Genomic DNA, 11,278 nt, shown 5'->3' with positions numbered 1-11,278 from the left:
GATGTGTGTAAATATTCAAATGCAATCCCCTTTGTAATCGTTAACATTTTCATAAGTAACTGTAATTTAATTACACATTTTTTCTTAGTAACTGTAACTGATTACAGTTACGTTTATTTTGTAATTAAATTACGTAACGCCGTTACATGTAACTAGTTACTCCCCAACACTGTTTATATCCCATACTCGCCTTGTGTCTTTGATCAGAACGTTCGCATGCGTAATGAGAGGCACGCAGTCCTATTCATTATCAATTCAAATACATCTTCTTGATTGAAGTATTTGGGTGAGGAGTCACGGCGCGTTCATGTATTCCCAGTCTCGCTCGGCGCTGTCCAATCACCTCCATCCATAGGCGGTCCGATCCGTCCCTGTTTCACACAGCGTTCCCTCCCCGTCCCTGCCTCCTCCTCCTCTCCTCCCCTCCGCTTGGCTGCCTTATCCTCGCTTCCTTATTGCCAAACCTGCAAAGACAGGGCTGTACTGAATGCAGCGTAATTTTGACCCATGTTCCATTAGCTGAGCGGCCCTGAGGGCACGAGGCTTCCGCGCGGGACTGTAATGCTATACTGTCCTCCCTCTCCGGCCAGTTCATCCTCAGCAGCGCAGAGCTATGGACCTCAAACCGTAGTGCTCTTCCAACACAGCGTATCTGCAGTCACCTGCGACTCCAATAGGCAATCAATATTGATAGAGTATTGTTAAGGATTACAGCCATAAGGCAATACGTCGCGGGGGGGAAGGCTGGAATTATGAAGGTATGTCACAGACCGCCGCATTATTGCTTGGCTGACCATCCGATACTACTGCCATATGCTTTTGTCCATTCATTTCTGTTGGTGTACCGCGCGGATACCATTATGTCCTTGCGTGGCGACTGGTGCCAAGGGAGCCACTTTGCCTTTGCAGCATTTAACGCCGTGCGCGCTCTCCTTGTCAGCTGCTTTGTTTGTGTCAACTATCTCCATCACATCTTCTACCGCGATTAATTTCAAGTCGACATGTGCTACTCGTTCCTGTCTTTAATAAAAGATGTTCGCGTGAAAGCGCCTCTCGGACAACAATAGCAGTACATTAGCGCGAACGCGTGAGTGAGTGAACTGTTGGTCCACGTAGTAAAACAGCGGCCTCACGCACTCCTGTTTGGAGGCAACGTAACCCTGACTGAATATGGGTGTTTTTCTCTGTGTGTGTGAGAGACACAGAAAGTGGTGAGTGTGTAATGCGAGAGCGAGCAGGTGCTGAGAAAATGTGTCAGACCAGTTGCGACTCGCCGTGCTGTGGGTTTGCAGTGATGTGAGATGAGATGTGGGATTCATAGTCCACTCTGCTGGTAAATAATGACCAGTGCAGTCATTGGCTAGCAGCATGCAGCCCCTCTCGGCACCATCATAACCCTCCACAGCGTTTATGGCCACACTCATAGGCATATCAGTGTGTTTTATTAGGGTTGTGAGATCTCAGGCATGTTATGAGGAGGAATGGTAGTTCTGTGAGGGAATTTGGCAGGGAATGTGTCATTCAGTAAACAATCCAATGTTAAACAGAATTAGAAGGAGATTTATTGGCAAGTATGTTCACACACACACACACACACACACACACACACACACACAATGGTCTTGAAGCTTCCAGTACATAGAAAAAAATAAAAATATGAGACAAATAACTAGACAATGTAGACAATAGACAAGCTAGAAAATAATATTGAGATACAATTATGCAAGAGATTGTGAATAAGAAAGAATATACAGAACAGAATATAATTATTAAAAAAATTGCTCATCAGTGTCTTGGATAATGATTATAGTAAAAGTAAAACCATAAAAACATTTGTTACTTGAAATAAAATAAACATTAACTGAAATAAAATAAAAAATAGGAATACTTTTTTATTTCGTATGTACTAAATATTTGATGTACTAAAATAACTCAAAATAAAAATGAATAAAAACTATGTAGACATATTTTAAAAAACTAATAAATGACAAACACACAAAACAAAAATTACAATGAAAATGGCAAATATATTTAAAAACTACTGTAAAACTATAATAGTAACTATATGATAGTAAATGTTTAAAAAAATAACATTGGTCTACAGAGCAGTAGGCTACTACAGTCATCACATGCTTACACTCAAAGGTGAAAGGCATGAAAGCCCAAGGTTTACATTGATAAAAGTGTTAGTACATATATTCACATTATCACACACATTAAGGACATTTTTATCATTCTGAATATGATAAAGTATGTAAAAATGACAATCACTGACCACTTTGCCATGCTACTGCTGCAGAACTGCCTCCCTCCGTCACTCTTCTGTATCTCACTCTATCTTTCCCCAGGCTACACAGTTTCATACCTCTCCTCTCCTGTCCTCTGCTCTTCCGGTTACATTTACTTGTTACTCTCGTAAAAGCTGCTAGCATGAAGGTTATGGACTTAAATCAACAGCCAATAGTGTCGTTATGCAAATGAGCCTGTGCAGGTGTGCATTGTGGGAATTCATATGTATGAGCGTGTGCAAGTGCTGTAAAGTTTCATCTCTAGAATACATATTTTACTTGCATGTAACATGCCAATTTGCAGTGAAAAGACACTTTCAGTGGCGTAAAAGTGAGGAGCAGCTGAAATTGTTCCATTTGATCTTGGGATTTGTAGTCCTAAACTAATGTGACTTGAATCATGTTGGAATTACGTCTAGTGTGACCTCTTTTAACTGAAGAGGTTTGTTCTCAGTTCCAGATTGTTTGTTTTTATTGAGGAGAAACCTTGACTGCTGATGTGGAGAAATAACAAACCCCATGGCTCTTCATCGCCCAGGACGCTTTAATGGTTCAGCACATAACAGCAGACTGATGTACCTGGGGCTCTTTACACAGGAGCGATCCGCAGTGTGATGCCGCAGAGAGATTTTAAACATGTCTCTGAGTGATTCGATATTAGTTGGATCTGATTTGTGGAAGTTAGAGTTTTATTTGGCTGTACTTTTTCCATCTAAAAGAACTTCTGTAGACATTTTAAGCCTATGTCAAGCTGGTCATTCTAAAGTAATCCTTCTTAAACCAGCCTAGACTGATTTGCTGGTTTTAGCTTAAAGGGTTAATTCACCCAAAAATAAAAATTCTGTCATTAATTACTCACCCTCATGACGTTTCAAATCCGTAAGACCTTCGTTCATCTTCGGAACACAAATGAAGATATTTTTGATGGAATCTGAGAGCTGTCTGACCCTGCATATAGTCAGCAACGCAACTGAAATGTTCCCAAGTCCAGAAACGTAGCAAGGAGATCTGTAAAATAATCCATGTGACATCAGGGGTTCAACCATAATTTTACGAAGCTACGAGAATAATTTTTGTGTGCAAAAGAAAAAAAAAAAACGACTTTATTCAACCATTTTGCCATTCAAGCCATTTTGGAGAGTATCAGCTGGATGTAAACAGCGTATCCAAAAACTAAAAATCTAAAATCCAAAATGGCGCTACAGGGTGACACGGAGGAGACGAATTGTTGAATAAAGTTGTTGTTTTTTTTTCTTTTGCGCACAAAAATTATTCTCGTAGCAGACAGCTCTCAGATTCCATCAAAAATATCTTAATTTGTGTTCCGAAGATGAACGAAGGTCTTACGGGTTTGAAACGACATGAGGGTGAGTAATTAATGACAGAATTGTCATGTTTGGGCGAACTAACCCTTTAAGATGGTCCGACCAGATGTAAAGTGCTGCAAACCCATCTGAAACCAGGCAACAGACCAGCCTGGAAGACTAAATAAGATGAGCAAACCACGTAAGGCTTTATTCCAGAGCAGAAGTGGGTGATGATGTGTAGTCTTGTGTTTCTCTAATTTGGGAGCTCATGTTAATGTTAATTTCTACAGTACAATGAGATCAAGACATCCCATAATCATTTGCTTCAGAGAGGGAACACGGGGTAGAAATCGAATTTCATTCTTCTCTGATCTTCAGCCTTGTTCCACAGCATGAACAGTAATTGACATTAAGAGTTGCTGCATTAGATGTCGACAAAATCTCAAACAGCAGCCGATCCCTGCGCCATCCACAAAACTTTGATCTACATCTTTCTTCTTGGCCCAGTGACATCTGGACCTTTAGTTTTCAATTAAACCTTTTCTCGATTTGAGCATGTTCATCTACTAACCTGAAGATCCAGCAGGATTTATCTTCTCTCTGCACTTCATCTTTGGAGGAACAGACTTCCTCAGAGTTAATGAGAATATCCAATGTGTTCAGGCAAGGTTACAGCCTTAACCTTAGGTTTGAAGTCACATTCTGAAAACTGTAAGTGAGAAGTTTTCTACATCCCACTTTTGCTCTACTTGTGTATTAATCCAGCTTTTACTTAAAACTTGGCATTATGTACTAGATATACTGTTGTTCATTTACACTAGTCAAAAGTTTGAGATAAATCAAATTTTTTATGTTTTCTAAAGAAGTCTCTTATGCTCACCAAGGCTGCATTTATTTAAAAATCAGTATAACTTTTCTATTCAAATATATTTAATTCCTGTAATGGAAAATCTGAATTTTCAGCAGCCAGTCTTCCTTGTCACTTGATCACTCAGAAATCTTTCTAATATGCTGATTTAGTGCTCAAAAACATTTCTTATTGTTAAAAATGTTGAAAAATGTTTATGCTGCTTAATACGTTTGTTTTTGAAACATCTTTTGATCAAATAAATGCAGCCTCTGTGAATGTAAAAGACTTTTAACTGGCAGTTAAGTCGCTTTGGATAAAAGTATCTGCTAAATGAATAAATAAAAGGTAGTCATGTTGCATAGTCGCCATATCAAATATTTCCTGATACTGTTCATGCAAATGTAGCTGGCCGTTCGAATGACTTTGAAATGCATCCATTGCATTAGAAGCATTAATTCTGTGCAAGTCTGTCTTAAATGCTCTTGAACGGTATGAAAAATACATACAGTTCTTTTGTTTGGGGTTATGAGTTTTTATTCATAAGTAGGATGGGGTGGCAGTTTTAGGCACCTTTCCAAAGTACTTAATCAATTATTCTCAACATCTCAGCAGCCCATGAAGACTCAGCATGCATATGTAATTCAGAGGATGCAAGCGGGATTTAATCAGAGAGGGAAAGGGCTTTAGATCTTGATAAAATACACAGATGTCACACAACAGTGATATACTTGAAGAAACTTGCCTCGTATGGGAGTGTATGTCTGTGACACATAAAACATCATCCTAGAGGGATGCCAGAAACATAGCGAACAAAGTGGTAGACAAGATCCAGATGCATATTTAAAGTGTTATATATTAATCTTGTATCCTAAGTGCTGAGTCTTATTTTACCTGCGTGAGAGGTTTTCCGACAAACTGTACACTCTCTCATATCACATTCACACTGCGAACACACTGCGGCAGGTTGGATGGACTTTGATACCGGGCATTTGAAGTGCTCACGCCACTATTTGCTTTTAGTTTTTAAGGTGACTCGCTCTCTCTCTTTGTGAGGTAATGGAAAAGACCCGCAGCGCCGGAATGCACGGTCTCCTCTCCTCCCCTCCCTGAGTTTACTGCAATGGTGTTGCTGTAACTATATAACTCTGTTAGTATTGTCCATTTAAAGACTCAGCCACCCCCACCCTCGCTGATGTATATCAGATGATGCATTAACTAATGTGTTATCTTTGCACTGCAGGCTTGTAATCAGAAACTCTGGAGTGTGTTATGTAATTTTCAGATGATTTGTGTTTTATTTTTGCTTGTATTTTTGTGTCTTTAGCTTCTGATTCATGTCTATAGAGACTATATGAGTCGCTATATGGCTAAGCAACAGGGAGACACATGCGGAGAAAGAGAGAGAGGGCCTTCTGCAGCCAACCCTGATGCGTAATTTGGCAGATCCTCTGAGATACTGATTCGTTATGTATTTTTTTTCTACTTTACCATCTTTAGTGGAAAGCCCCAGACGATGTTGCTGGTAAAAACGTGTAAATTTGCGGTAGCAGAATCGTTGACACCTGAAATAGATCAATGCATTTTTAATGAGCCCGTGTAAATTGTGTTTGTGGATGGAATCATCCCCCACTGCGTTTTGACCATCTGTTTGCTTGTTTTGTTTCAATTTGGAGACTCGTATCATGTGTTTAGCTTGTGGAATACCACTGGGACTAGGCCCTTGCCTCTCATTTTGTGCCTGTTAGAAGAATTATGGGACATATATTCTCATTCTTTGACTTTGTGCTATGTTTTATCCTTTTTGTTTTGGTTAAAGTGGAATATGTCTTCAAATCTACACGTAAAAAGACATATTCCGTTGTGTTTTGTTTACTTAATATACAGTACACTACCGTTCAAATGTTTAGGGTTGGTTTGATTTTTAAAAGAAGTCTCTTGCTCGTCAAGTCTGCATTTATTTAATCAAAAATACAGTAAAAACAGAAATATTGTAAAATATTATTACAATTTAACTTTTCGATATATTTTAAAATGTAACTTTTTATTACTGTGATAGCAAAGCTGAATTTTCAGCAGCCATTACTCTTGTCTTTAGTGTCACAAAAGTCTTCAGAAAAAGTCTTCAGTGTTCAAAAGAACAGTATTTATTTGAAATGGATACATTTACTCTCAGTAGTGTTACTAGTGTAGTTTAAATGCATATTTTGAAAATATATTCTGTTGCTCAAGGCTGTATGTCACTATAACCAATAAACCAATATTATGACATTCATTAATATGACACACAGTGAAAGTGTTTGAGGCTTCAAAATGATCCGAAATTATTCATATTCAATTAACCTATTTTGAAAACCAAAATAGGTTGGTTACCCTGAATATTTTTTAATCAATTTTTTTGTGCGAAGACCCTGATTTGTAGGCAACCCTGTAGAAAAAAAACCCCTAGTTTAAGGTGGTCTTCTGACCTGTCCAGCCTGGTCTTCAGTTGGTTTAGCTGGGTGGTCAGCTGAAAAGTGCCTCAAATCAACTGACGATCCTGACCGAGCGGGGAAATCAGCTAAGCCCAACAAACCATTTTAGGCTTGTTTAAGGTGTTTGCAGACACAAATTGCACATGTTTTCCTCTTTATTTTTCTTTCAGCGCGGTCAACATGTCTAAGGCCACTGTTAAGAAGCTGCACTGGCGTTCGAAAGTGCAGGAGAGCTTTGTCCCGCTGGGTGGAGCCTCGGGAGAGCTTGGTGTGGCCATCGGAGGTGGTGCAGATTATGGAGAGTTCCCATTTGTTACAGCAGCACCTGGGGGTGGAGCCACTGTTGGTGACATCATCCTAGAGATCGGCAGTACACCTGTCCTGGGATTGACCTTGGGAGATGTGAGAGGGGTTCTGAACTCATGTCCACATCCAATTCGGATCAAAACCGTATTACCAGGTACTCTATTTATCAATTAGAATAATTTGACTGGTGTATGATTAGGCACTATAAGTTGCCTGATCCAACTCCTACTTTGCATTAGATAAGAGAAGGTCCATGCAAAGAGAAGAATTCCTGAATATTCTTTTGAACAAGATCGTCATTTCCTCACCATCATGTCATTTCAAACCTCTATGACTGTCTTCTGTGGAAAAGAAGAAATTATGAAGAATATTCTTGACCTTTTTTCTTTAATGTAATAAAACTGAAAGGGGACTAAGGCTGTCAAACTACAAATTGAGAGAGAAGATTCCAAAAAATACTATAAAATTGGTCATTCAATTTGTGCGCTATATTCCTTATGAATGCGTGAGTCCAGTTCATAAACAAATGATTCAAAGAAAAGGTCTGACAAAAAAGAACAATTAATTCATGAATCGAACATTGGTATTTCTCTCATGAACAAGGAGAGCTAGGACTGGTGTCAAGATATCAGTCAATATTGACTTTAATTTCTATCATAAAGCTTTTTTATTGCTCCAGAACACTCGGAATGTAGTACAAATGTGGTATGGACTACTTTTATGCTATTTTTATGGTGCATTTTTGTCATTTTGGACAACAATTTTGGCCTCAGTCTCTATTTACTTTCATTATACTGGAAAGTGTGGTCAGGATATTCTTTAGAAATTCACTTTTTGTTATCCACGGAAAAAAGAAAACAAAGTTTGAGCGCGAGTAAATGTTGACAATGTTCTTTTTAGGTGAAATATGCCATCTCCTTGTAGGCCCTCTGACCCACTGTGAACTTTCTGAAGATGGAGCATATCAGTAATTTTCTGGGTCATGGGTCACCTCTGCCTGGGGTTAAACCTGTGACCTTTTCGTTTCTAGCCCAGGTCTTTCCTGACAAAACTGACAAAACTGCTACACACCCTATCATGTTATTTTGGGAGGTTTTGTCTGCATTTTGTTGCACTTATTAAATGAAATACTTGGGTTGTGTGAGAGCTTTATATCTGCTGACAATATATAGCCCTGAGTAGGTCACAGTGTTGACATGTCACCCGCTAGTATAATTTTGCCTGAGGATTGTATTATCCTAATCTAACCTGCCTGAATACGTCAGTTCAAGATGCTCCATGGGGATTTGATTTACTATATTCATGTCTAGCTTCTACACAAGGAAGTGTTAAGAATTTTTGGTTGCTCTTGACACCATAAATGAATGCTTAATGAAGGCATTTCAGTCTCTCAGATTTGTCAACACAATGTTGTGAACAACTGTAACAAGAGTGTCAAATAATGCTTTCTTATGTGAGGAAAAAAGCTTAAAGCTTCTAAAAGCTTTTGTATTAATTAAATTACACAACAAAACTATCACTGATGGTTTTAGATGATTTAAGGACTGAATGGTTGAGAATAGCAACTTTGCTGCTTGGTTTAGTAACTAGAATTTTTGGAAGTAGAATAGGCCTAGTTATTTATGGAAATAACAAAAGTAGAAACTGGCTGAAAAAGAATACTTAATTTTTTTTTTATTATTATTTTTTTTTATAAAATTTTAAATTCTGCTGAATTGATGATACACTACCGTTCAAAGGTTTAGGGTCAGTAAGAATTTATTTGACAGTAAATACATTTATAAAGTTACAAAGGATTTCTAATAAATGTTCTTTTGAGCATTATATTCATCAAAATCTTGTTTTTATTATTAATAATAAGAGCACTAGTGCAGCATATTAGACATTATTTTAAGGGATCTTGTGACACTGAAGACCGTAGTAATGGCTGCTAATTCATCTTTGCCATCAGATAAAAAATTACATTTTAATATACATTAAAACAATTATTTTAAATTGTGTAATCATTCACAATATTACTGTTTTAACAATATTACTGATTTTGATCAAATAATTGCAGCCTTGGAAAGCATAGAGACTTTCAAAAGCATTAAAATGTTTTACTGACCTCAAGCCTTTGAATATTTTTGTACATTTCCACCATGTTTACACATACATTTACACATTACAACCAGGATGCAATGCAACAATTTCCAACTAAGTGATTATTTATTTATTTATTTTCACTCTGTCCACCACTTAGAAGTGGAAATGCTGTGTGATGTAACATATCTCAGCCAATCAGAAAAGTTCATGAATAAGAAGCATAAAACGCATACCACATAAAGTATTTTTATAACATCTGTTTTGTTCCTTCAGTTGGCATCCTTTTTTATTTCCTTATAGAACTTTAGGGGCCTATCCAATGTTTCGGAACCTGTATAATGTTTAACTCATTGGCTTTTGGTCCAGTGAGTTTTTGATGACAGAAAAATTACTGACAAAATGTAGTATTGCTGGTTGCTGTTGTGATTAGTTCAGACAGAAACTCAGATTACTCTTACTCTCTTGAATTACACAGTATTTTTCTTAATAACATCATGTAAAAGATCCTGATATGCAATTGCAATACTTACGCCAGGTCTCCACCTTCCCACAGTTCAGTGTCAGACATTTAGTGGATGTGATATCCTGCACTCTATTACTTAACCTCTCCGGAATTCTGCCCTGGTTGGCCCGATTGATCGCTGTCAGCGTGGGGGAGTGGAGCCCCGTTTCGGCGAGTAACAGGACGGGCAATCCCCGTCCACAATGTATAAAGACCATCAATATCCAGCGTGAAAGGAAGCTGGCTGTCATCTAAGGTCATAACGCACTTTAAAAAATGAATAGATCAGCGGGAAATGACTCATCCTACCTTTCGCATGAGTCCTTGAGGAGTCCATGTGTTGAGATTGTGTGCGGAAAGGACCACCGGATTATATTAAGTGCAAAAATCAATACAGAGAAGCCGAGTGGGGAGGATAGGTCGTCGTTAGGTGCTCCGCAGTGCTTGTTTGTGACAACAGCACACTGACCTTAGAGACTCCTGCAGTTGCAGTGCGGTCTCAGCGTGCGTGTGAGGTCTGAGGTGCTACTGTGGTAACCCGGGGTGTGTGGTATTAGGATTGAAATCAGGGTGAGAGACCGTTTTACCCATATCTTTTTTTAAGGTGGATTTCAGTTTGTTTATTTTCAGAACAGCGTCTTTGACAGTTTCACTTTGCCAGTTCACCGTTTTTCTCATATTTCCATGGTGACAGCAGTGTTCTATTTGTGAGTTTGGCAACAGTGCTGTTATTAAAAAGTGGTTTCAGATCTCTCCATCTCATTCTTGCTCATGCGTTCTGTTTGTAATCTGTAGGCTCGACTCTCTGTAAGGATCTGAGACTTTACCTGAGCAAGTGTTTTACACCCGGATCCATGGACAGCCAACTCCAACAGGTCATACGAGAGAACCTCTACCTGCGCGCCGTGCCCTGTGAGTGACACACACCTATGTTATTCAGTAATACAGGGGTCTTTAACGCAGGATGTCAAACTAATTTTGGAGAAAAAAGATAAAAATGTTCATTAAATTTCCAGTTGTAAAAGGTATTATGCTCATTTGCTGACTGTCAAGACAAAAGTACTCACTTCATCTGGTAAACTCTAATCTCACTGAGTTTACACAACTTTTGGGAATAAAGGCAAACTTTTTTTTTAAACAGTGTGTCTAAAAACAAAGTCATGCTTACAAGATACCAGATTGGGACAACAAGTGCTTTTGAAGATAATATAATCACTGGATTTGTCCATGTTTGTCATTAAAGGTGCACAATGGATTTATTCAGGCTTCAGGGAAAATCTTTTTTTTTTTTTTTTTTTTTTTTTATTTAAAAAAAAAAAAAAAAAACTCTAGCTTTCTATTCTACTTGTTTTTCTTTGTTTGTGTATATATATATATATATATATATATATACACACACACACCTTGCTACGTGTACTGCGTTAGGCTAACCGAGACTTGTCATTTGCACTTATATATTGTTGCTCATT

The 11,278-nt window shown here is 38.2% G+C and overlaps 1 protein-coding gene across 6 annotated transcripts in view; it reads left to right on the top strand.

Annotated features, from left to right (window-relative positions):
• Positions 1–349: 349 nt before the first annotated feature.
• The window catches only part of magixa (MAGI family member, X-linked a), a 56,624-nt gene continuing 45,695 nt past the window's right edge, over positions 350–11,278 (top strand). For all 6 annotated transcript variants that reach the window (XM_016459837.1, XM_016459835.1, XM_016459833.1 and 3 more), the window contains exons 1-3: positions 350–758; positions 7,087–7,376; positions 10,605–10,721. In XM_016459837.1, the coding sequence (XP_016315323.1) occupies positions 7,097–7,376; positions 10,605–10,721 (397 nt within the window). In that variant the 5' untranslated portion in view covers positions 350–758; positions 7,087–7,096. The remainder of the gene's footprint in view (positions 759–7,086; positions 7,377–10,604; positions 10,722–11,278) is intronic.

The sequence above is a fragment of the Sinocyclocheilus anshuiensis genome, unplaced genomic scaffold (genome assembly GCF_001515605.1).
Source record: "Sinocyclocheilus anshuiensis isolate Anshui unplaced genomic scaffold, SAMN03320099.WGS_v1.1 scaffold1024, whole genome shotgun sequence".
In the NCBI taxonomy this organism is placed as follows: Eukaryota; Metazoa; Chordata; class Actinopteri; order Cypriniformes; family Cyprinidae; genus Sinocyclocheilus; species Sinocyclocheilus anshuiensis.
This window is presented reverse-complemented; position numbering and strand designations above follow the sequence as displayed.